Source organism: Sturnira hondurensis, unplaced genomic scaffold (genome assembly GCF_014824575.4).
Source record: "Sturnira hondurensis isolate 20B ecotype Veracruz unplaced genomic scaffold, ASM1482457v3 Scaffold0015793, whole genome shotgun sequence".
Lineage (NCBI taxonomy): Eukaryota > Metazoa > Chordata > Mammalia > Chiroptera > Phyllostomidae > Sturnira > Sturnira hondurensis.
The window spans coordinates 1162904-1190034 of record NW_028088424.1 but is presented as its reverse complement, the minus strand read 5'-3'; the positions used below and the strand labels follow the sequence as shown (position 1 = coordinate 1190034).

The 27131-nt window shown below is 39.6% G+C and overlaps 1 protein-coding gene and 1 pseudogene across 5 annotated transcripts in view; one reads left to right on the top strand and one right to left on the bottom strand.

The window, feature by feature from the left end:
- Window positions 1-27131, top strand: part of ALG9 (ALG9 alpha-1,2-mannosyltransferase) — a 169634-nt gene that overhangs the window by 92088 nt on the left and 50415 nt on the right. For all 5 annotated transcript variants that reach the window (XM_037065562.1, XM_037065559.1, XM_037065563.1 and 2 more), the window contains one exon: window positions 26775-26905. In XM_037065562.1, the coding sequence (XP_036921457.1) occupies window positions 26775-26905 (131 nt within the window). The remainder of the gene's footprint in view (window positions 1-26774; window positions 26906-27131) is intronic.
- Window positions 19624-20674, bottom strand: LOC119000519 (nucleophosmin-like; annotated as a pseudogene).

The following is a 27131-nucleotide window of genomic DNA, read 5'->3' as shown; positions in this document are numbered from 1 at the left end:
TCCTGGGTGGGCTTGTTTACGTTCTGCCTTGTGCTCTTCACTGGGTCTGCTTGTTGCCTCCCAGTATCCAGGATCTGCTAGCCACCACCTTTGTGCTCTGGTTCTGGCAACTGCTGCTTTTTCCTGCTGGGACCCCTCTCCACCCCTCTTACCGGTATGGATGAATGGCTGTCGGACCTTCGTACAGTTCAATTTTCTGTCTGTTGGTTGTTTTTTTTTGTTTATAAATTTTTGTTGTCCTTAATTTTGGTTGTGAGAGGAGGCACAGTGTGTCCACCTATGCCTCCATCTTGTCTAGAAGTCTTTTCTTTCTTTTCTTAACGTAGTCCCTTTAGCACATCTTGCAGTGCTGGTTTGGTTGAGGTACGTTTTTTCAGCCTTCTTTTGTCAGGGAGTCTTCTTATTTCACCTTCGATTTTATTTGAGAGCCTTGCTGGATGGAGTAGTCTTGGTTGCAGCCCTTTGCTTTTCATTACTTGGGTTATTTTATGCCATTCCCTTCTTTCTTGTAGTGTTTCTGGTGAGTAATCAGGTGATAACCTTATTGGAGCTCCGTTGTATGTTACTTCCTGTTTCTCCCTTGCTGCCTTTTAGATTCTCTCTTTGTCTTGGAATTTTGCTATTTTAATTATGATATATCTTGGAGTGGGCCTCTTTGGGTGTCTCTTGGATTTATGTGACTTTTTCTCTCATCAAATTAAGGACATTTTCCAGCATTACTTTTTCAAACAGGTTTTCTATCCCTTGCTCCTCTTCTTCTCCTTCTGGTATCACTATTATATGGATATTATTACATTTTATATTGTCCTGCATTTGCCTTAACCCCACTTCATTCTTTATGAGCCTCTTTTCCTTTTCTTGCTCTTTCTGGGTGTTTTTTCTACCTTGTCCTCCAGCTTGTTGATTCCATCCTCTGCTTCATTTAGCCTGATTTGATTCCTTCTAATTTGTTTTTCAATTCAGAAATTGTATTCTTCGTTTCCTCTTGTCGATAGTTTCTGTGTCCTTTTTCATGCTGTTGTAATTCTCAGTATGTTCCTTGTGCCTTCCCTGTAGTTTTTGCTGATTCTCACTGAGCTCATTGAGCTTCCTTATAACCATTGCTTTGAACTCAATATTTGATAGTTGACTTGCCTCTATTTCACTTAGCATTCTTTCTGAGGATTCCTCCTTTCCTTTCATTTGGGGTTTCTTTGTCTTCCCATTATTTGAAAGATTCTTCTTGTTTGCTTCTTCTTAATTTGATCTCTTTTGATTTCCTGAGTTTGTGGTGTGAACTTCTGAGATATGAGACCTATGAGATTCAGTGGTACGGTCTCCTTGATCTCCTCAACTTGATTCTCTTGGGATGCTCTTTATTCCATTTATGTTGGCTCTCCTTATGTAATTGGGTTTTGATTGTTTTGGGAACATTCTTTGGTGTGTCCTTCCCTCCAGCTGATTGATTGAAGGTCACTCTGCCCACCACGTCTTGTGTGCTTTTGTGCAGGTGCTGTTAGGACAAAACCACAAAGCCCAAAGAACAAACCCACATCTTCAAAAAAAACCTCCCTCCTGCCATCACACTACCAGCAACAAATGTACCAGTATTAATAAGGGTATAGAAAGATTAAAACTAGTATAAGAAAGGAGAGAAATAAACTATAGTATAAAATCTAGTGACATAATATGCACCGTCTTGTTAGACAAGAAATGAATGTTAAAAAGCTATTCAGGAAAGAAAATATTGTGCCGTGCCTGTATGGCTCAGTGGATTGAGTGCCAGCCTAGAAACCAAAGGGTCATTGTTTCGACTCCCTGTCAGGTCATATGCCTGGCTTGAGGGCCAGACCCACAGTAGGAGGCTCAAGGGAGGCAACCACATATTGATGTTTCTGTCCTTCTTTCTCTTTCTCACTTCCCCTCTCCCTCTCCCTAAAAAATAATTAAAATGTTTAAGAATAAAGAGAAAGAAAATATGGCTAATTATGGAGAGGACCACAGTAGATTTCAACTTGATAGCCTCTAGTATTTACCACTGTTTTTTCTTTCTGACTCCACTTCTGGTGATATCAGATGTTGACCCTGTCTGACCTTATGCAGTCTGCTTGGAGACTACCAGGGATCTACTGTTTGTGGCTGTCTCTTTCAGTTGTTATTCTAGTCACTGTGCACTCAGCAGTCAGACTTGAGCCCCATGGGGCAGGGCAGAATCCCTCATGGTGTTGGGAGTATTGTTTCTCCTCAGTCTGCTGCTGCTTGGAGGGCAATGGTCTGCCTGAGCACAATGGCTGCTGCCATATGGGGGATGACTCAGCACTGGGATCCTGGCAGCTACTCTCTTAGCTCTCTCCTCAAACCTTCTGTCCCCAATCCTTCGTCATGCGTCTCTAGCCCACTCTGTACCCACCTTTGCTGGAACCCCAGGTAAATGACAGCAAATGAAAATTTGTGGTTTGGCCCTTTAAACAGCTCTTTGCGTCTCTAGTCATCTGTCTCTGGCAGAGAGCACCCTTGCCGCTTTTCTCCGCTGGTTATCTGTATACTTTTTGGGCTCTAGTGCTCTAGCTTGGGGATCCCAGCTTAGGGTTTAGACTGCACACTTCTCGGGGGAATCCAGCCAGTTGTTTAAATATTTTTCTGGTGTTGCCACCTGTGAGCACCCAGCCAGCCTTATTGTATCTCCATCTCACTCCTTACCAGTCAGTTAGTGCTGAAGATGACTCTTCTGTCTGTCCAAGGTTATAAGGCTTCTTTCTCACTATTGTTCACGTTTTTGTTCCAAGTGATTTCTCCGCAATTTAGTTGTAATTCCAGGTTGGTCATGAGAGGAGGTTCTCTAGTGTGGCTTCCATTCATTCCTCTGCTATCTTGCCTCTTCCTGAATATATTTTCCTATTAATACTCTAATATGAGTATATTTGGGTATTTCACAGAATTTCAAATAAGCTAATAAAGTTATCCATTGAAACCCAACATAAGAATCACCAGAAAATTGGTCACCTTTAGTCCATTTCCCTTACCTAGTTTTTCCCAATATTTCAAGTAAGGAACAAGTCATATAATTCCATAGGTTTGTGCAAATATTAACCTTTGAAGTATGTTATTTTATGGAGAAAACCATACAGACTTATTGGCCAACCCAATAAAATAGTTTCCATTCATTTCATACTTCTGATCAATGGGACGTGTCACTGGAGCCCCCAGTTGAAAAGCATGACGAGATTTTATTTAGGGTCAGTGAAAGAGAGCAATGATTAGTGGGTCTAACAGGAGCTGAGGAAGGGAAACAACTGAGCTTTCTGTGTGTGTCATCAACCAACTTCAGCGTAGATCTCTGTGACGATTCTAGGCTCCCCAATGAAGACATGTGACCTATTCCCAGATCATACATTTTTGTATTGATAAAGCACATGGAAGTGAAGTAGCTCTGTAAAAATTTAACACTGTTCAGGCATGCAAACCCGTAAAATTTCTTTAACCTTTTCTATATTTAACAGTGTCAGAATAACAGTGGTAATATCTGGGTTTAAAATAGCTTCTTGACATCAGCAAATTTAGAGTACAGAATGATCTTATTTTATTTTGCCTTTGCCATTTCATGCAGATGTGTATGTTTAACCATGATCAGTGCTACAACTAAGATAGACTTTTCAATTACCCAGGTCTTGGCAACATAAAAAGCTGATCCAGTGTATTAGTTTCCTCCAGTGCAGGGATGCCTTTCATTATGAAAATATGTTTGATGATGAGCATCAGTAGCTTAGAGAAGAGGAGAATCAGTAATGTGGAGTATATTTACAATTGAAATGAAATTATTTTCTCTACAATGATCCTTTCTTAGAGATGAGAGGGATTTTAGTGATTTGCAGCCCAAACCCTTTGGAGAGATGATAAAACCTCCGAGGCTAGGTTAAGTGATTTCCTTACATCTTTGAGCTAGAGCTAGAGGCAGAGAGTACCTAGAGGTCCTATTTCTTGACATAAATGATAACATTAGATAGATTTAAGCAAAATGAGTGCTTAGTTGGAGTCAGGGCATTCAGAATATTATTCTACTTTTCTCATGATGTTATTTCAGAGGGCTACTTTGCGCTTTTGCTTGCTTTTACAATTCACATCCACAGTAGGATACATATATAATGGGATTTATTTTTATATTTGTACTTTTAATAATAAAAGATTGTGGCTGAAATGGAGTGAAAAGACATCTTCCCAGAAAAATTCTTTACATACAGAAAGTTTTGCAAGTTTGCAGAACTGGACTTAATTGTCTCTAACATCTTATCTGTGAATTGGGAGTAAACAAGGAATATCCATGTGGAATTTTGGCTTGCTCTTAAATGTGGTTCTTCTATTCATTTACTGTGCTCTTTGGATTCTCTAATCCCCTTCCTAATAGCAGAGATACACTCATAGATCTGAAGCAGGGGTTTTCAACCTGCGGCTTACGGGCCACATGCGTCTCAGGATGGCTATGAATGTGGCCCAACACAAAATCGTAGATTTATTTTAAAACTTTCTTTTTTTGCTTATCAATTTTCATTAGTGTTTGTGCATGTACTATGTGGTCTAAGACAACTCTTCTTCCAGTGTGGTCCAGAGATGCCAGAAAGGCTGGACACCCCTGAAGGGAGTTATATATTCTGACCACAATAGTGGGATCCAGAAATAATTGTTTAAATTGATTTCTCTAGGCAACTCTCATACTTTAATTTTTCATTCTATAAAGTATTCAAATACATCAAATCTTGTTATGGTAAATTAGTACTCAATTTACTAGAGTTTGAACTCAGTTTGCTAGTTAGAGGTTTTTTTTAGTAGATTCATTAAAGTGTGATTTTATCTTTATTATATAATATTTTAGAGGAAATAGATTGTCCTCTCAGGGCTAGAAGCTAAGGGAAGAAATTCTTGGTACTTATAGACAGCTGATCTTAGTTTTTAACACTTGGTGTTTGACGTTTTCCAGCGTTCTGGTGAGCTCATGACCTTTCCATCAACAAATACTTGTTGACTGCCTGCTGTGTGCCAGGCACTGTACCAGGCACCAGGGATATGGTGGTGATCAAGACAGAACTTCCTGCCTTCACAGAGCTTAAAATGCTTAGCTCTGCTAGGTCCTGGGCCTTGATATAATTCCTCATAGGAGTATTTGAAGACATATAATGAATAAAAATTTATTACATGTTTTGGAAAGAAAGAAGACATCCTTAATACAGCTTAAAGGTTAAGTATTAAATCTATAACATGTCAGCCACAGTTGCTATTTGATAGCCTCGGTTGTGACCAAATTTTACTTACTTATAGGCAAAGTGTCTAACAGTTTTTTTCAGCTTCAATTCTCCCACTTGCTTGGAAGTTATAGGATGATTGATTTTGCTTGATCTTTGACATTATTCCCTTGAACTCTTACAGGATTCTTAATTGTTTTACCAGAGAATTTCGGTGACACTTGGGAAATAAGACCTGTATTGTATATATGGAGATGGTTTCTCTGTGATGTTCCTTGAATTTCATGTTGGCCCTTGCCAGAGATTGCTCTGTTTTTACAGCTATGTGCATCGTTGTCATTTCTGGCCAATAGATGCCTGATTTTAAGGTCACATCCTTCCTGTATTAGAACTTGAGGGGCTTGTCTCAGGCAGTTGGGAGGACAGCAGAGAAGGTCACTGAATAAAGGAGGTTGGGGGTTTAGTTCTTTCCTTGTCTCTCCCTGGCATTCTAAACTGATAAATGTGGTGTTTGGTACAGCTGTCAAACCTATTCCGGTTGTTATCTTTTCTCAGTCTTTAGCCTCCTCGCAGCCTTTCTGTGGCTTTTGAAACCCATTCTTCCCTGAATTTCAAAACTGTATACTTCTCTGATTCTTCTCCTGTAACCTTTCTAATGGTTCCCTCTCTCTTGCTTTTTCCACTTCTTTTTTCTGCCCACTGCTAAAAGCATCCTCCCAAATTTATCTGTGGTCTTCTGCTCCTTTCTGATCTTTTTCTCGCTCCCTTTTCCTGTGTTTCCACCTTTTCCTCCCACCTCTTATTTTCACTCTTTTTTTCCTATACCTTATTTTGTGCATTCGTTAAATATACATGTACTTGGCATCAACTGTGTGCTTGTTACTGTACTAGGTTTTTGAAATGCATGAGTTAATAAGACAGACACAGCCCCAGCATCCATGGAAATGACTAATTTTCCAATTAATTCATAAATTGTAAATGTGAAATGTTTTAGTGGAAAAGTACTGGTTGCTGTGAGAGCATGTAATATAGGGGCCTGTCTTAGCTTAAATGCACAGTGAAGTCCTAAGGATATCATTTTTAGATGAAATCTGAAGGATGAGTAGGAATTTGTGAGGTGGAAGCAGGGAGTGTTCTAGACAGCAGGAACAGAAAATGACTGTTTTCCAGTCACGTCAGCCTTCTAAATTACTTGAATTCACAATGTCTTTTCCCAGCTCAGTCATTGTAAAACGTGTTAATCATCTTCTCTAAATCTCACCCAAACTGTCTTTTCATCAGCCCCATCTTTCCCCCAGTTTACTGAAATAGAAATATTGGTACCATTGATTTCCTTTGAAAGAGACCTGAGATTTGCCATTTCTTTGTTCTTCATTCTTACCACCATCACTTCACAACTGGGTACTGCATTAGTGATACAAGTTCACCTTCTTGTGTTTTCCTCCAGCACTTCCTTGGCCCACTCTCCCCAGTGAGTATGGACCTCTTTTTCTTTTTTTTTCTTTTTAAAAAATATATTGTATTGATTATGCTATTACAGTTGTCCCAATTTTCCCCTTTTGCCCCCATCACCCGGTACCCCTCCATTCCCTCTGGCAATGCCCCCCCTTAGTTCATGCCCATGGTTCATAGATGTAAGTTCTTTGGTCACTCCATTTCTTATACTCCTTTTAACATCCCCATGCCTATTCTGTACCTACCAATTTGTAGTTCTTAATCTCTGTACCTTTTCCCCCACTCCCAACTGCTAACCCTCTAAATGGTCTCCGTATCTATGTTTCCATTTCCATTCTGCTTGTTTGCTCAGTTGGTTTTTTTACATTCAGTTGTTGATAGCTGTAAATTTGTTGCCATTTTACTGTTCATAATTTTGATCTTCTTTTTCTTAAATAAGTCCCTTTAACATTTCATGTAATAATGGTTTGGTGATGATGAACTTCTTTAGCTTTGCCTTGTCTGGGAAATATTTTATCTTCCCTTCAATTCTAAGTGATAGCTTTGCTGAGTAGAGTAATCTAGGTTTTAGGTCCTTGCTTTTTATCACTTTGAATACTTCTTTCCAGTCCCTTCTTTCCTGCAAAGTGTCTTTTGAGAAACCAGCTGACCATCTTATGGGAACCCCCCTGTAGGTAACTAACTGTTTAAGATTCTCTCTTCATATTTAACCTTTGGCATTTTAATTATAATGTATCTTGGTTTGGTCCTCTTTGGGTCCATCTCTTTTGGGACTCTCTGTGCTTCCTGGACATACTATCTATTTCCTTTACCATATTAAGGGAGTTTTCTTTAATTATTTTTTCAAGTAAGTTTTCAATTTCCTTTTCTTTCTCTTCTCCTTCCGGCACATCTATGATTTGACTATTGGTACATTTAAAGTTGACCCAGAGGCTCCTCAGCCTATCCTTGTTTTTTGGGATTCTTTTTCTCTTCTTGCTGTTCTGGTTGAATGTTTTTTTCTTTCTTGTGTTGCAAATCATTGATTTCATCCACTCCTCTCTTGGTTCCCTATAAATTGTTCCTTATTTCAATTAGTGTAATCTTCATTTCTACCTAGTTCTTTTTTATGCTGTTGAAGTACCCAGTGAGTTCCTTGAGCATCCTAATAACCAGTATTTTGAACTCTGCATCTGATAGATCACTTATCTCCATGTTCTTTAGTTTTTTTTCAGGAGTTTTGTTCTGTTCTTTCATTCATGCTGTATTTCTTTGTCCCCTCATTTTGGCTGCCTTCCCGTGTTTGTTTCTATATGTTAGGTAGAGCTGCTTTAACTCCCTGTCTTAGTAGTGTGAACTATTGTAGAAAAGTACACCAATAAGCTGGAGCTTTATGTAATTGTCAAGGTGCGGCAACCTGTTTGAACCAGGTTGATGGAGTCTCTGATATGGTGTTGCTGTTGTGTGTGTGTGGTGGGGGGGGAGTACTTAGAAAGAAGACAATGCTGCTGCCTGGCCTCTGGAATTTTGTTGGAGAGGAAGCCGCCCTCCAGCACTCTCCCTGATGCCAACACTTCAGTTTTCCCTGTATTCCACTGTTGCCCTTCCAGCTGCTGCTCTGGTGCTAGAGCCCAGGAGGAGTGAGTGTGTGTAAGTCCTAAGTAAGTCCACTGTGGGCCTTTTAAGAGGAGACTCCTGATAATCCCACAGTTTCTTCCACTGCCCCCCACACACTGGTTTTTGCAGCCAGAAGTAATGGGGACTTACCTTCCTGGCACTGGAACACTGAGCTGGGTGATCTGGTGTGGGGCTGAGATCTCACATTTTTTGAGGTATCCCTCATGATTTTTATCTACCACATGTGGGTGTGGGACTGCTTGTTCTGCATCTGTGCATCTCTGTTCCTCCTACCTGGATGAATGTGACTACTTTAATTCCTTGGTTGCCAGACTTCCATACATCTTGATTTTTCTGACAGTTCTGGATGATAGCGAAATTGTAGTTTAGTTGTAATTTTTGCTGTGGTTGTGTGAAGAGGCAAACCAATGTTTACCTATGCCTGCATCTTGATGGAGATGTGGACCTTTCTTTCTGAGAACCATTTTTTAATCATTTTACTGTTGGCTAAAAAACCAGTGTAGATTCCTGATGCACAAAATCCAGATTCTCCTAAGTTGAGTCCTCTATTATCAGTCATCAAACTGTCTCTCTCTAATTTTATTCCTTAACCCAACACCTCTTAGGACAAGCTGATATTCCTCCCGTTTCCCCTATAAACCATGTTCATTTCTTTCTTTTGTCCTCTTCTCTCTTTTACCACCCTCTCTAGGACATCTTGTCAACTATCATGGTTCCCAGTGATTTCTCTCTCTCTGAACTCTGATTTCTCTTATAAAACTTAATGCCTGTATTTTGTATGTGCTAATGTCATTTCCTGATCTAAATTATAAGTGTAATAACAGACATGTCTTACAGGAATTTTATATACCCTAGTTTAGGATTCACCAAATAGGTACTTAATAAAGGATTTGATGATGCTCAGAAGATTTATTTTAATATCATTTACTGAATGCTGCTAATTCATTGCTAATCAAGGACTGTGAGTAGTTAATACTGTAACCCTTCTGTCCTAAAATTTGGGCATAATTTGAATTGACAGTAACCAGTATCTAGGTTGAACAAAAGAATAATTCATTTGAATGGGTTCTTCTCTATTGTCAAGTTTCACATTTCACCAAGTTAGTCAAAGATTCCTTCTAATGTTACAACTATTTGTACAGTCCTGTATAGTTTACAAGTTTTATTAAATGAATCATCTCATTTAATCCTTGCTATAGCTCTTTAAGGTAAATGGTATTTTCCTTATTTTAGAAAAGAAGAAATTGAGATGTAAAAACTTAAATGAGTGTGGATCACCCAGCTATTTTGTGGACCTGAATCTAGGTTTCTGACTTAGAACTCCTGTTCTAACTTTTTAAATGATATTTTTCTGGCTTTATTGAGATATAACTGAAAAAAATTACATTGTACAGGTTTGAGGTATACAGTGTGAGGATTTGTTATGTACATATTAAATATAGTGAAATGATTACCATGGTAAAGTTCGCTAACACACCCATTGTCTCACACAGTTGCCATATTTTTGTGGTAAGAAAATTTAAGATCTGCTCTCTTAGGAGATTTCAAGTATACAGTACTGTATTGTTACCTGTAGTCTCCATGCTGTACAGTAGATTCCCAGAACTTAGTCATCTTGTAACTGAAACTTGTGCCTTTTGCCCAACATCTCATCTCCCCAGCCTCCTGGTAACCACCATACTACTCTGTTTCAATGAGTTTGACTTTTTTAGATTACACATAGAAGTGAGATATCATATATTGTCTTTCTCTGTCTGACTTATTTTAGCATAATGCCTTCATGTTTCATTCATGTTGCCACAAATAGCAGTGTTTCCTTCTTTTTATGACTAAATAATACTCCACTGTGTGTGTTATATACATATCACATTTCATCCATGATGGCCATTTAGGTTGTTTCCTTGTCATGGCTGGGGGTGCACATGTCTCAGGACAGTGATTTTATTTCCTTCTCATATATACCCAAAAGGGGGACTGCTGGATCATACATTACTGTTTTCCATAATGGGTGTACCAGTTTACATTCCTACCAACAGTGTGCCTACCAACAGTGTACCTTTTCTCTGCATCTTCTTAGCACTTGTTATCTCTTGTCTTTTTGATAGTAGTCATTCTAACAGGTATGGGTGATACCTTATTGCAATTTTGATCAGTGATATTAAGCACCTTTTCATGTACCTGCATGTCTTCTTTGGAAAAGTGTCTGTTCAGGTCCTTGGCCCATTTTTAAATCAGGTTATTTGTTTTCTTGCTGTTGAGTTGTATATGTTCCTTATATCTTTTGGGCATTAAAGCCTTATCAGATATGTGGTTTGCAAGTATTTTTTTCCATTTAATAGGTTGCCTTTCATCTTGTTGATTGATAGCACTTCTTATTGTAATTACCTTATTTCCTCTCTAATGGAGAACCTGCTGCCCTTGATCACACTAACCATTTTTCTGCTCAAGTTCTTTGTCCTTGTGTGTTTTCGTTACTAAGTAATTGCTTCCCAGGAAAAAGAATCTTTAGGAGGTGTTTTCTAGAAAGAATTGAAAGAAATTCACTTTAAAATGTGTATTAGTATCATAATTAATATGATTTTGCCTTGGTATCCTTCTAAAAGCTTTACTTTAAATGGAAATTACATATGGATAGTTGATGAGTGGAGCCTAAAATTAACTGGGATAGTTTGTTATTAACTAGTTATGACCACATGTTTGGCAGACCATGTACTCAGCACCAAATCCAGGCAATCAGGCCTGTACTAGGCCTGGCCGAGGTCAAGTGTTGAAGTGTCATACTCAGATCTCACTCACTGAAAGAGGTCTAGGCACGAGACCCTTGCTGCTTCCACTTGATTACAGAGGCATGGCATTTGCGAAACTTAAAAACTCATTTCATATTTTTTAAATCGTTGGGAGTATTTTATACAGTGGGTGTTTCAGACCCAAAAGGATGCTTCCTGAAGTGTTTATGCAAAGGGTCATTTTTAGAGAGTTATGTGGATTGGAATTGGATCTGACGTCAATTCTCAGTGTGCTTTCTCTCTCCTGGAGGAATAGCCTATCTGTACTGCCAGTTGTGAGACTGACGTCTTTTCACACAGAAATAATTCTGGGAGAGAGTAAGAATATTACATTTAAGTTAGCGGTTGGAGAAGAACAGAATTGAAGCCAGAGATGACCAAGTTGTTCTGATAGGCACTTTAAATAATCTTTAATTGTGTATAACCTATAAGCCTAAATTTGCATAAAACATAAGTGTACAGTAAATTAATAATAATATAAAATAGAGCAAATACCTGTGTAACCATCACCCAGGTCCAATACTAGAACATTGCCAGCACCCAGAAGGCCCCTAACAGTTCCTTTTGTCATTCCCCACTCCCTACTTCAGATGGAATTGCCTGACTTTTTGATAGCAATTTCCTTGCTTTTCTCTCTTTTTTTAAAAATATATTTTATTGATTATACCATTAAGTTGTTCTATTCCCCCCTTCATTCCCCTCCACCCGCACACTCCCTCCCCCACCATTCTCCCCCCCTTAGTTTATAACCACGTGTCTCAAGTTCTTTAGATTCTATATTTCCCCTACTATTCTTGCCCTCCCCCCTATCTATTTTCTACCTACTGTCTATGCTATTTTCTGTACCTTCTCCCCCCTTCTCCTCCTCCCACTCCCCTGTTGCTAACCCTCCATGTGTTCTTCATTTCTATGGTTCCACTCCTGATCTAGCTGTCCTCTTGGTTTGCTTTTGTTTTAGGTGTGGTTGTTAATAACTGTGTGTTTGCTGTCCTTTCACTGTTCATATTTTTCATCTTCTTTTTCTTATATAAGTCCCTTTAGCATTTCATATAATAAGGGCTTGGTGATGATGAACTCCTTGAACTTGACCTTATCTGAGAAGCACTTTATCTGTCCTTCCATTCTAAATGAAAGTTTTGCTGGATAAAGCAATCTTGGCTGTAGGTCTTTGGATTTCATGACTTGGAATACTTCTTTCCAGCCCCTTCTTGCCTGTAAGGTCTCTTTTGAGAAATCCGCTGACAGTCTGATGGGTACTCCTTTGTAGGTGACTGTCCCCTTATCCCTTGCTGCTTCTAGGATTCTCTCCTTCATTTTAGTCTTGGCTAATGTAATTATGATGTGCCTTGGTGTGTTCCTTCTTGGGTCCAACTTCTTTGGGACTCTCTGAGCTTCCTGGATTTCCTGCAAGTCTATTTCCTTTGCCAGACTGGGGAAGTTCTCCTTTATTATTTGTTCAAATACATTTTCCACTCGTGGCTGTTTCTTGCCCCCTTCTGGTACCCCAATAATCCGGATGTTGAAACGTTTAAAGATGTTCTGGAGGTTACTAAGCCTCTCCTCATTTTTTTGAATTCTCATTTCTTCATTCCTTTCTGGTTGGATGTTTTGTTCTTCCTTCTGGTCCATTCCATTGATTTGAGTCCCCATTTCCTTTCCATCACTTTTGGTTTCCTGTGTATCTCCCTTCATTTCAATTAGTTTAGCCTTCATATGTTCCTCTAATTTGTGACTATGTTCCTCTAATTTGTGACTATAATCTACCAGTTCTGTGAGCATCCTGATAAATAGTGTCTTGAATTGTGCTTCTGAGAGGCTGTCAATTTCTCCGTCGCTTAGAGTTATTGGCTCTGGGACTTTGAGTTCTTCTTGCACCATCTTTTGGGCTGTTCGTACCTGTTCCATAGCAGGATCAGCGCCCTAAAGTGTTCACTAGAACAGGGCAACTAAGTCGCTGGGTTGTGATGTTGTATGTGGGGGCGGGATCAATAAGGAACTATGGCGTCCCATCTGCCGCTTCCCGCCGTGGCCCCCACAGGTGCTGCAGCTACCACTGTCACCAGGCCCACGAGTTTCGTCCCACTGCATGCGAGTGTGCCACCGCCGTCAGCCCTCCACCACTGGGTTCGCCCCCTGGGGCCTGTGTGGTCCGTCTCACTGTGCGCGAATGTGTGACCTCGGTCAGTCTGCCCCACACCCCGACTGGTTCCGGGCTGCCTGCGGCCTAGGTCGGGGGATCTGTCCTGCCCAACCCAGCTCCGCTGCTGGCTCCATCCCTCTTACCGTCCCCGTTGAACGGTTCGTAGTTGTCGGACTTCCGTATAATTCCGTTTTCTGGTCTTTGGGTGTGTCCTAGTTCTCCAAACCTTTGTTGTGTTCAAACTTGGTTGTGGGAGAAGACAAGTATTTCCACCTATGCCTCCATCTTGGCGGAAGTCCTGCTTTTCTCTTTACATTTACTCCTTTTATATACATTCCTAAATGGTTTAAGTTAATTGTGCCTGTTTTAGGACTTCATATACATGGAATCATTTTGTATTTTTTGTCCTAATCCTTTCATTTAACATTTTGTTTTTAATAAAAATCACACATGTTGTTGTATGTGTCTGTAGTTTGTTCTTTTTTATCACTATATAGTATTTCATTACATGACTGTACCAGAATTTATTATATTACTATCGATGGATGTTGGGTTTTTCCCCCAATTGGACAAATTGCAAATAATGCCACTTTGAACATTTTTGAACTTATCTTTTGTTGCATGCATTTCTGTTGGATACACTTAGCTTGAATCATGTGAATTAATCATTTTTGTGCATTAAACAGTCAAAACTTAATGATTTCATATGGTTAAATCTAATACCTAGGAGTAGAATTGTTGGCTCATAGGAACTACGTATGTTCAATTTTAGTAGATTTTGCCAAACAGTTTTCTAAAAATCTTGCACCAACTTAATCTCTTGCCAGCAATATATGAGTTACTTCATATTCTAGCTGACAATGGTAGTGTAATTTTTTGCGGTAGTTTTTAAAAAATGTGTTTTATTGATTATGTTATTACAGTTGTCCTCATTTTTCTCTACCCCTTATTTCCCTCTGCTCTGCACCTCCCACCCACCAGCACTCTCCCCTCTTAGTTCATGTCCATGGGTCGCACAAATAAATCTTTGGATTCTTCATTTCCTATACTATTCTTTTTTTTTTTAAAGATTTTATTTATTTATCTTTAGAGGGGAGAGAGGGAGAGAAACATCGATATATGGTTGCCTTTCGTGCATTCCCTGCTGGGAGTTGGCCTGCAGGTAACTGGCCTGCAACCCAGGCATGTGCCCTGACTGGGAATCGAACTGCGATCGTCTGAGTCGCAGGCCCGTGCTCAATCCCCTGAGCTACACTAGCCAGGGCCCTATACTATTCTTAACCTCCCCTTGTCTATTTTGTACCTACCATTTATGCTTTTTATTCCCTGTACCTTTCTTCCCGTTCTCCTCCACCCCCTCCCTGCTGATAACCCTCCATGTGATCTCCATTATTGAGATTCTGTTCCTGTTCTAGTTGTTTTCTTAATTTTAGTTTTTGTTTTTTAGGTTTTGTTGTTGGTACTTATGAGTTTGTTGTCATTTTACTGTTCATAGTTTTGATCTTCTTTTTCCTAGAAAACTCCCTTTCACATTTCATATAATAAGGGCTTGGTGATGATGAACTCCTTGAATTTGACCTTATCTGGGAAGCACTTTATCTGACCTTCCATTCTAAATGATAGCTTGCTGGATAGAGTAATCTTGGATGTAGATCCTAGCCTTTCATAACTTTGAATACTTCTTTCCAGCCCCTTCTTGCCTCCAAGATTTCTTTTGAGAAATCAGCTGATAGTCTTATGGGCACTCCTTTGTAGGTAACTGTCTCCTTTTTTCTTGCTGCTTTTAAGATTCTTTCCTTCATTTTCATCTTAGCTAATGTAATTATGATGTGCCTTGGTGTATGCTTCCTCGAGTCCAACTTCTTTGGGACTCTTTGAGCTTCTTAGACACCCTGGAAGTGTGTTTCCTTTGCCAGATTGGGGAAGTTTTCCTTCATTATTTGTTCAAATAAGCTTTTAATTTGTTGCTCTTCCTCTTCCCCTTCTGGCACTCCTATGATTTGGATGTCGGAATGTTTTAAGTTGTCCCAGAGGTTCCTAAACCTCTCCTCATTTTTATGAGTTCTTATTTCTTCATTCTGTTCTGGTTGAGTGTTTATTTCTGCCTTCTGCTCCAAGTCATTGATTTGAGTCCTGGTTTCCTTCCCTTCACTGTTGGTTTTCTGTATATTTTGCTTTATTTCACTTTTCATAGTCTTCACTTCTTACTCTATTTTGTGACCATACTCAGCCATTTCTGTGGGCATCCTGATTACCAGTTTTTGAACTCTACATCTTATCACTTAGTTATATTTTTTCTTGAGCTTTGATCTGTTCTTTTATTTGGGTCATATTGTTTGTCTCAGTGCACCTGTTACATAGTAAGGGGTGAAGCCTTAGGTATTTGCCAGGGTGGGGCAACCCAGGACTCTGTGTTGTGGCACTGTATGTGAGGGAGGGGTCTGAGAGGGAACAATGCCCCTTGCTCTGCTACCCACAAGCAGATTGGCCCTTCTGGTGCTGACTCCCAGGTGGGTGGATTTGTGTACATTCTAGGACCCTGTTGTTCTCTCCAGCAAACTCTCCTGTGAGGCTGGGTATTTGTCCTGCTGCCACAACCACCACAAGTTTTTACCACCAGAGGTTTTAAGACTTTCTTTTCCCACACTGGGGCCCTGGGTTGCGGCTCACCCATCTGGATTTCCAGCCTCTGGCTTGAGCCCCCCAACCCAGACTGCCCTGTTCTGACCCACTTACTTGTTGAATGAATGTTCTTCTTTAACTCTGTGGTTGTTGAACTTCATACAGCTGGATTTTCTGGAAGTTCTGGTTACTTTTTGTTTTGAAATTTCTTGTTTTGAAATTTCTTGTTGTCCTTCGTTTGGTTGTGCAAGGAGAAAAGTGTATCTAACTATGCCTCCATCTTGGCCAGAAGTTCTGTTATGGTTTTGGTTTACATTTCTTTGGTTCCCAATGAGGTTCCACTTTTTCATTTATTTTTTGCCATTTAGACTTATTGATATAAAATACCTGAATGCTATCCAGGTCATTTGCCCATTTTTTTATTGGAAGTTTTAGAAGGTCTGTCTTGGTCTCTTGGTCTTATTGATTATCAAGTGTTCCTTTTTTTTTTTGGTAAAGATTTTATTTATTTTTTAGACAGGGGAAGGGAGGGAGGAAGAGAGGGAGAGAAATATTAATGTGTGGTTGCTTCTTATGTGCTCCCTACTGGGGACCTGGACCGCAACCCAAGCATGTGCCCTGACTGGGAATCAAACCAGCAGTCCTTTGGTTCGCAGGCCAGCACTGAATCCACTGAGCCACACCAGCCAGGGCGGTAGGTGTTCTTTATATATTCAAGATACGAGTCCTTGATCATTCAGTGTGTTGCATATATCTTTTCCCATTCCATTACTTGTCTCTCCACTCTGTTAACAGTATCTTTGTTGAATAGATATTTCCAGTTTTAATGTAGTCAAATTTATCTGTCACTTCTTTTACAATTGATGACTTTTTTATATCATTTAAGAAGACTTTGATTGTGAGATCTTGAAGACATTTTCTCATATTCTAAGAGCTTTATTGTTTCTTCACATTTAGTTCTATAATCCATCTGAAGTTGATTTTTGTGTACATAGTGAGGTTGAGTTACAATCTCATATTTCCCTCAACGTATATCCAGTTGTGCTAGCATCAGTTAATGAAGGAGACCATCCTTTCCCCATTGCTATGATACGAGGTGTCACTTCAGTCATAAACCAGCATCCATATATGCCTGTATCTGTTCTAGGCTCTGTTCTGTTCATTGGTCTGTTGATCAGTTTCTGCCCTACTACTTCATTGCCTTAATTACAGTGACTTTATAGTAAGTAAGCCCCTCCATCTCTTCTCTTCTGTGAGTGCCTCGGCTGTCCTTTTTCTGCATTTCCATATACGTTTTATAATCAGCTTGTCAAGTTGCACCAAAAATGCCTGTTAGGATTTTTATTAAGACTGTACTTCCTCTATCAATCAATTTATTTAGAATTTTCATCTTTATAATAGTGACTCTTTGATCTAGGCATAAGATTTATTCCTCCACTTAATAAGGTCTACTTTATTATCTATCAAATCTTTTAACAATAAAGTTTATCACTTATAAAATAAAAATCATTTATTTTCTTATTGTGATGAAATGTACTTTTTTAACCATTGTTGGGCATACAGTTTATTGGCATTAAGTACATTCACACTGTTGTAAAACGATCACCACTCTGTCCCAGGAACTTTTTCATCATCCCAAACTGAAACTCAGTTACCCCTTAAACAAACATTTTTTTTATCCATTCATCCTCTGATGGACATTTGGGTTTTTTTCCACCTTTTGTCTATTGTGGATAATGGTGCTATGACCGTCACAATACAAATATGTTTTGAATCCTTGCTTTCTATTGTTTTGGTATATACCTAGAAATGGAATTGATGGATCTGATCTGATTACCACTAAAATCATGGTAATCGGCGATTTTAAAGAGTGCTACTCAGTGGCTTTTAGTACATTCATAATGTTGTGCAACCATTGCCACTGTATGACTTAGAACAATTTCATCACCCCCCCCCCCCCAAAATTCATACCCATTAAGTAGTCCACCCCTATTCTTAGCAACCACTGATTTGCCTTCTGTCTCCATGGACTTGCCTAGTGTGGACATTTCATGTGAATGAAATAATACAATATATGGTCTTTTGTGTCCTGTTTCCTTTACTTAGTATAATGTTTTTGAGGTTTATGTTGTAGCATGTATCCCTTTTAAGACCAAATGCATGCATATACCATATTTTAATTATGAGTATACCTCATAATAAATCAATCAGTTGATAGACATTTGTCTACAAAATTTTATTATTTTGTTGATAAATTTTTCCATATTTTCTAAGATTTATTCCAAGGCACATGTTTCAGTCCTCATTTAAAAATATATATATGTAATATAATTTGAAAATACATAATTAAAAAAAGAATTAAAAAACACTATATTGTTTACTGCTGTTTATAGGACTATATTACATTGATTTTGTATGCTGTAAGTCTAAAGTTTGGTAAATTCTCTTAATTCTAAGAATTTATGTCCTTTTGGATTTTACAAATAACAGTCATATCATTGTGATGAATAGTTTTTCTTTCTTCCCATTTCTTCTACCATTTGTTTTTTTCTTATCTTACCCTTCTAATTAGAACCTCTATTACAGTGTTTTTTAAAAATTTTTAAAATATATTTTATTGAATATACCATTACAGTTGTTCTATTCCTCCCTTCATTCCCCTCTACCCTGCACACCCCCCACCATTCCCCCCCTTTAGTTTATGACCGCATGTCTCAAGTTCTTTAGATTCTGTATTTCCCTTACTGTAATTGCCCTCCCCCATATCTATTTTCTACCTACCATCTATGCTACTTATTTTCTGTACCTTCTCCCCCCTCCTCCTCCTCCCACTCGCCCTGTTGCTAACCCTCCATGTGTTCTTCATTTCTATGGTTCCACTCCTGATCTAGCTGTCCTCTTGGTTTGCTTTTGTTTTAGGTGTGGTTGTTAATAACTGTGTGTTTGCTGTCCTTTCACTGTTAATATTTTTCATCTTCTTTTTCTTATATAAGTCCCTTTAGCATTTCATATAATAAGAGCTTGGTGATGATGAACTCCTTGAATTTGACCTTATCTGAGAAGCGCTTTATTTGCTCTTCCATTATAAATGAAAGCTTTGCTGGATAAAGCAATCTTGGCTGTAGGTCTTTGGATTCATGACTTGGAATATTCTTTCCAGCCCCACAGTGTTAAATAGAATACTGTAGTAATAACAAGCAGCCTTCAGTTACTCCTGATTCCAAAGAAAAAGCTTTTTTTTTTACTTTATTAAAATGCTGAGTTTATTTCATATGTATATTTTAGTCTCCCCACCATTTCCATCTGTCTGAGCAGCACTACTACTATGTACTATCATAATATTCCATACATACTTAAAACCAAGCAAAGGGTGGAGTTCCATCTTTAAAAACTAAATAGGCATTTTGGACAACATATTCTTGGCACTGGAACCTGGACAACATTTATCAGACATGGTAGGGAAAGTTCTCACTCTGCATTATAAAAAGGACAGCCAGATATCAACTGTTACAGAAATGAAACAAGATGGAAAATTTTAACAAGCTGTTTAAACTGTTTTCTTTTTTTTTAAATATTTTATTTATTTATCTTGGGAAGGGAAGGAGAGAGGGAGAGAAATATCAATGTATGGTTGCCTCTGCGGAGGACACACAATGTACCATGTGTCCCCTGCCAGGAACTGGCCTGCAACCCAGGCATGTGCCCTGACTTGGAATTGAACCGCGATCCTCTGGTTCGCAGGCCCATGCTCAATTCACTGAGCTACACCAGCCAGGGCTAAACTGTTTTCTTAAAGAGACTTCCTCCACTGCTGAAGTTCTTGAATAGCCTCCTGGTCAGTTATCCAGAAGCAGTTCTTCACATAATTGATGAACTTGGCTTCCACTTTGGGAAGTGAACCACCTTCTTCTATACTTGCTTGCATTTTTGCTTTAATGTCTTCTACAGAACTAGGTCCTTCAGGTGTTTTAGGAGTTTTTTTCCAGGAGTCTTGGCCTTTGGTATTGATGGTTTTGAGTCTTTCCCATTGTGGTTTGGTTTCTGTGCATTTTTGGCTGGAGTATCTTTTTTTTTTTTTAAAGATTTTATTTATTTATCTTTAGAGGGGAAGGGAAGGAGAGAGGGAGAGAAACATCAATGTATGGTTGCCTTTCACACGTCCCCTGCTGGGAGTTGGCTTGCAGGGAACTGGCCTGCAACCCAGGCATGTGCCCTGACTGAGAATCGAACCGCGATCGTCTGAGTCGCAGGCCCGCGCTCAATCCACTGAGCTACACCAGCCAGGGCTTTGGAGTATCTTATATAGATTTTTTTACTGAAGCTTTTTCTTCAGCTTCCTCATCCTCAAAACCATCATCATCATCATCATCATCATCCTTTTCATCAGCAGCAAGTTTTACTTTATTCTGTGGAAGCTTCCCAGACATACTGAGGAGCTTCACGTCCCCCTCCTCTTCGTCTTCTGACTCTGCTTCTTCCTCCACAGCTACTAAGTGCTGTCCACTAATGTGCACAGGCCCTGAACCACACTTCAACCATAAAACCACAGGTGGTGTTAGTTCGAAGCCACCAAGGAAAACCATTGGCTGGATGGACATTTTCAAAGTTGTCAGTGTTACTTTAATTGGATTTCCTTCGTAATTCATTGCCTCTGCTTCCACAATGAGCAGCTCGTCCTTTGCACCATTCCCTAAGCTGACTATTCATAAAGATGACTGGTGCTCATTTCATCATTATCCACCTTAAAGTGATAGTCTTTGTTGGCTTTGAGTTCACAACCGAAAAGATAGTTTGGGGGCTTCAAAGGGCTCATATCCATGTCCATGGAATCTTCCATGGGGTGGTAGCATGCACTTAAGTAGGAGAGAAGGTGGATGGAACTACACGACTTCTCTTCCGCAGAACAGACATACAGGATGGAATCGCACCAGGACCCAAAGAGAAAGCTTTTAACCCTTTACCATTAAATATGAGATTTACTATAGGTCTGTTCATATTCTAAATTATTTTTTTAATGTTTTTAAAAATATTTTTATTTAAAAATATTTTTATTTGAAAATAACAGTTGTACAATATTATATTAGCTTCAGTGTACAACCCTGTGATCAGACATTTATAAAATCTATGAAGTGATCATCCCAATTAATCTAGTAGCCATCTAAGACTGTATATAGTTATTACAGTAGGGTTGACTATATTCCCTATGCTGTACTTTACATCCCCTTGACTGTTATATAACCACCAATTATTACTTCTAAATTCCTTCACCTTTTTCACCCATCCCCCTTCCCATCTAGACATTGTCAAAGTGTTCTCTGTATCTATGAGCCTGTTTCTGCTCTGCTTGTTCATTTTGTTTTTTCAGATTCCACTCATAAGTAGAATCATCTGGAATTTGTCTTTCTCTGTGTGACTTACTGCACTCAGCACAATACACTCCGGGTCCATCCGTGTTGTTGCAGATGGCAAGATTTCATTGCTTTTTATGGCTGAATTATATCCCATTGTATATATGCAACATTTGTTTAACCATTCAGCTAATTGATGAACACTTAACATTGCTTCCATACCTTGGCTGTTGTATATAAGGCTGCAGTAAACATATGGATGTGTATGTCTTTATAACTTAGTGTTTGAGGTTTCTTCAGATAAATACCCAAAAGTGGAATTGCTAGACCTTTCTTTGTCTCTTATTATAACCTTTGTTTTAAACTCTATTTTGTCTTGGTATAAGTAGTACTACCTCAGCAGCGTTTTGTTTTGCTTCTTTTTTTCATTTTCAAGAAATATTTTTCTATTCCTTTACTTTCAGTATGAAGTGAGTCTCTTTTTAAAAAAAATATATTTTATTGATTATGCCATTACAGATGTCCCATTCCCCCCTTCACTCGCCTCTACCCTGCACACCCCTCCCCCTCCATTCCCCCCCTTTAGGTCATGTCCATGTGTCACAAGTTCTTTAGATTCTGTATTTCCCCTACTATTCTTGCCCGCCCCCCTGTCTATTTTTTACCTACCGTCTATGCTGCTTAGTTTCTGTACCTTCTCCCTCCTTCTCCTCTTCCCACTCCCCTGTTGCTAATCCTCCATGTGATCTCCAGTTCTATAACAATGTGTAGTAAATCCATTTGCCNGCTGTAGGTCTTTGGATTTCATGACTTGGAATACTTCTTTCCAGCCCCTTCTTGCTTGTAAGGTCTCTTTTGAGAAATCTGCTGACAGTCTGATGGGCACTCCTTTGTAGGTGACTGTCCCCTTACCCCTTGATGCTTCTAGGATTCTCTCCTTCATTTTCATCTTGGCTAATGTAATTATGATGTGCCTTGGTGTGTTCCTTCTTGGGTCCAACTTCTTTGGGACTCTCTGAGCTTCCTGGATTTCCTGGAAGTCTCTTTCCTTTGCCAGACTGGGGAAGTTCTCCTTTATTATTTGTTCAAATAAGTTTTCCACTCGTGGCTGTTCCTCTTCCCCTTCTGGAATCCCTATAATTTGGATGTTGGAACGTTTAAAGATGTCCTGAAGGTTCCTAAGCCTCTCCTCATTTTTTTTTGAATTCTTGTTTCTTCCTTCTTTTCTGATTGGACGTTTCTTTCTTCCTTCTGGTCCACTCCATTAATTTGAGTTCCAGTTTCCTTTCTATCACTATTGGTTTCCTGTGCATTTCCCTTCATTTCAATCACTTTAGCCATATGTTCCTCTAATTTGTGGCTAAAATCAATCAATGCTGTGAGCATCCTGATCACCAGTGTTTTGAACTGAGCATCTGAAAGGTTGGCTGTTTCTTGTTCACTTAGAATCATAGGCTCTGGGGCTTTGAGGTGTTCTTGAGTCGTAATGTTTGGTCTGTTCACACCTGTTATGTTTGAGGGGTGGAGACTTTTGTGTTCACGAGGGTGGGACGACCCAGTTGCTGGGTTGTGATGCTGTATGTGGGGGCAGGGTCAGAGAGGGAAAAAAATGGCGCTTTGCTCTGCTCTGCTCTCTCTCAGATTTCTGTCCCCTCTTTGGCTTCCCACAAGCAAATTGGGCCCCTCTGGTGCCGGTTCCCAGGTGTGTGGGCCCACGTACTCTCCAGGACCCTGTGGGTCTCTCCAACAACTCTCTGTGAGCCTGGGCACCTCTCCCAGTCCCTTGACCCCGAGAAAGTCTTTCCAGTTGGTGCTTTCAGGCTCTAATTCCCGTTGCTGGGGTCCTAGCCTGAGAGGTCTGTCTTCACTATTTGCTCCTTCGCTTGGTTTATCTGCGCATGAATGTGTGACTGCAGTCAGCCGGCTGCCCTGCGCCCTCATTGGGTCCACCCATCACCACCCCACGCCTTGGATCCACCAACCACCTCCGCCTCTGCTCCTGGATCCGTCAGACTGAACAGTCTTTCCTGCCCGACCCCGCTTCACCACTGACTCCTCCCCTCTTACCAGTCTGGCTGAGTGGCTCATTGTTGTTGGACTTCCGTACAGTTCAATATTCACTGTTTTGGCTGTGTTTTTGTTTCTAAAACTTCACTATCTTTAAATTTAGTTGTGGGAGGGGGCACAGTGTTTCCACCTACGCCTCCATCTTGGCCGGAAGTTGTAGTTGTAATTTTGATGTGGTTCTGGGAGGTTGCAATTAGTGTGTTTACCTATATTGCCATTTTGATCAGAAGCCTCAGATAGTGTTTGTCTCAGCTGAAACCTGACTTTTAGGAGGACGCTGCTGCTTCTTTTTTTTTAATCCTTACCCAAGGATACATTTATTGATTTTAGAGGGAGGGGAAAGCAGGGGGAGAGAGAGAGAGAGACATTGATGTAAGACAGAAACACTGATCAGTTGCCTCCCCTACGTGCCCCAACAGAAGGAGTATACCCACAACCCAGGCACGTGCTCTGACCAGGAATCAAACCTGTGACCTTTCTGTACATGGAATGACACTCCAACCAACCAAGGCACTCTGGCCAGGATGGGGAGGATTCTTTTTTTATTTTAATTTTTAAGAAACAATTTAGATGAGTTCCTGAGAGCACTTTGCTTATGATTCAGTCATTTTCTGCAGTCTTGATATATGACTTTTGAAGTCACTCTGACCTTGGTGCAAACATGGCTTTGCTATGTGTGATTTTGATTAGTACTTTAAATCCTTTTAGGGCAAGAACGGTGTCTTACGTATTTGATCTATATTATTAGTTCTAACTTAATGCCAGTACATTATAGGGGTTTAGTATATATATCTTGCAAAAAATGAAGTTAATTAGTATGAGTCTTGGGTTTTTCATTTATAATACAGGGAATAGTAATCCCTTATAGGCCTTGATATGGTAACTTTTTAAATAATACAGTAGATCCTTGAATAAGGTTTTTTCAACATTGTTTCATTATAACATTGATGAGATGCCGTAGGAACTTATGTTTATATCGATTAGCCTGTGGTAAAATTGGTTCATGATACATTGTTTCATTTAAAGTCACAGAACCTATCAACAATGTTAAGCGAGGACCTGAGATAGCATAGGAACTTGAGTCTGGGATTTGAAAATACCGGGTGGTCACAAATCCAAGTTAAGACCAGGTGGTCTGAAGGAGCACATGCAAAAATGTCACCACCTCTGCACTTCTTACTCAGAAATGCAGAGGTAGCTGATTTTATCTCCCTTCTAGCTTCCTGCTTAACCTACTGACCAGCACGTGCAGTTGAATATGACCTTAGGGTGGCAGTAATGAGCAGTCTGGCAGGTGCACAAACATAGTTTAGGGGGCAACACATCTGGAAAAGGAAGTCACCTGAGCCTGAAATGGAAAATTCTGAAGGCCCACTCTTCTCAAAAAGCCCGCCTTTTCAAGCAAGCCTGCTTCGTCCCCAGCTTATAAAAGCAGCCAAGCAGAGCCAACCCCAGAGCCAGCTCAGAGGACCTTCCTTTATGCTGTCTCCCTTGTGCTCGAGCATAAGCTTAATAAAATGTGGCTGGAAACCTCTCTGGGGTTTCCTCTCGATTTCTATGTTGGGGAACCTAAGAACACCAATGCCTGGTAAGAGACATAATAACCAAAATAATTTTAGGACTGTATAAATGCAACTACTCCTTAACTGTTTTTTTTTTAATATAATTTTTATTTAATTCTTGTTCACGTACAGGTTTCTGTNGTTTTTCTCCGGCGAGTGAAGGGAAGCGAAATCCTTTGTCCTACTCCGCCGCCATCTTCCCCCATCCTCCTTAACTGTTAAGGACTTGACATTAGGCCCTTGGAAGGCCACCGTGAGGCCGATGTGCACGCCCATGAAAATGAGTTTGACACTCCCGACCTACTAGGCTATAAATTAGAGGTTCCCATGATCCCCTCTTTGGGTTTGATTAATTTACTAAAGCAGTTCACGGAACTCAGAGGAACATTTTACTTAGTAGATTATCAGTTTGTTATAAAAGGATATAACTCAAGAACAGGCAGATGGAAGAGGTGCAGAGGGCAAGGTATGGAGAAAGGGTACAGATCTTTCATGCCCTCTCCCAGCATACCATTCTCTCCGAATCTTCATGTATTCACCAAACCAGAAGGTATCTCAGCCTGTCCTTTGGAATTTTACAGATGCTTCATTACACAGGCATGATTAATTAAATCATTGTCCATTGGCGATTGAACTCAGTGTCTAATTCCTCTGTCCTCCTCAGAGGCCAGTGGTGGGACTGAAAGTTCCAACCCTCTAATCACATGCTTAGTTCATCTGGGGACCAGTCCTCCTCCCCCATTTTTAGGTGCTTTCCAGAAGTCACCCTATTAACATAAAATCATAAAACCAGTTGTGGTTGGAAGGGGCTTGTTATGAATAATGAGATACCCCTTTCACTTTTATGGGTTTGAAGGAATTTCAGGTACTAATGACAAGAGACCTAATACTATAACAAAAGATGCTTCCATTGCTCTTATCAATTAGGAAATAACAATGGTTTTGAAAGCTGTGAGCCAGGAACCATGAACTAAAATATCTATTTATTATAAATCACAATATCACAATGCTATGTTCCATCTTTGAGTTTTATTTAACCTCATAAAACTTGTATGTCATCTTCATTTTTTATTTTTAAAGAGTTAAAACTTTATTTAAAGTTTAAAAGATATACAAATTTTCCCTGCAGCTGTTAAATATTCTGATGGCTTCAAGATGAGGGAAAAGAATGTAATTATTGTTTGAAGTGAACTATTTAACTGCAGAAGGAGTCTATAACTTTATAGCATGTTCCATTGAGTTAATTTTGTTATAAATACAGTACCAAAGTGATTTTAAATGAAATATATTAGTGTTCTCCTGTGAGCATACTAATATGTGATGCTGTCATGTAACCATGTTGTGAGCACCCGAATGACTATTGTTTTGCTTATAGTTACTATATAGTTTTCATAATTTTCTCCACTCTTCAATTCTGGTATCTCAGTTTTATTGATCTTTTGCTGCAAGAACAGTTCCCATGTCTCTGTCAGTTCTGTAGAACTTTTGAAGGAGACGATGTGCATGATATTGTTGTAGCATTAGTGAGGTGTAAGGTAACCTCACATGGCTCTGTCAGCAGAGGCAGGGTTTCCTCACACATTAGCACATGTGTATGTCATCCTCTTTTAATCTCTGGAATAAGTAGTGATCATTGGAAGAGAGCAGTTGTGAGCAGAAGATAGTTTTTTGAATAACTTGTAGACTTATGCTAGTTTCGAAATGACTGTATGGCTAGAAGGACTTAATACCCAAACTAGAGTCAGAACTCGCAGTGCTTACATTCATTACTCCTAGGAGCCAAAATAATAACCCAATATGCAGCACTCTTATCTGAGTGCAGAGAACACAGGTAACATCTTCTGAGAACTTGTAGGCCTGTGCTTCTAAAACCCTATGGGAATGCTTAGAATTGCAATTGATGTTCCTTACCCTGAAATGACCTTTGTAATTTCTGATGAAGAGTTGGCCTTTCTCCATTACAGATCGACGTCAGTAAGTGCCATTATTTAGTGGATTTGGACACCATGAGAGAAACACCCCGGGAGCCAAACTATGCATCCAGTAGAGAAGAATGGATCAGCTTGGCCTACAGACCATTCCTTGATGCTTCCAGGTATGTGGCTTCAGTCCTGAGAAATGTACAGTGATTAGTAAGGATGGAAATTGAAAACTAGGGTCGAAAAACTTCCAGTCCTGAGCTGACACTAGTAGCCATCATTTTATTTTATTTCATTTGGATCAAAGTGCATCTTCTATCCTTGTCCAGTTTCCTGAGAAATCTAAGAGTGCTTTCTTTTTCTAGGCACCAGAATAATACAGAGTATATTCTGGTATAATCC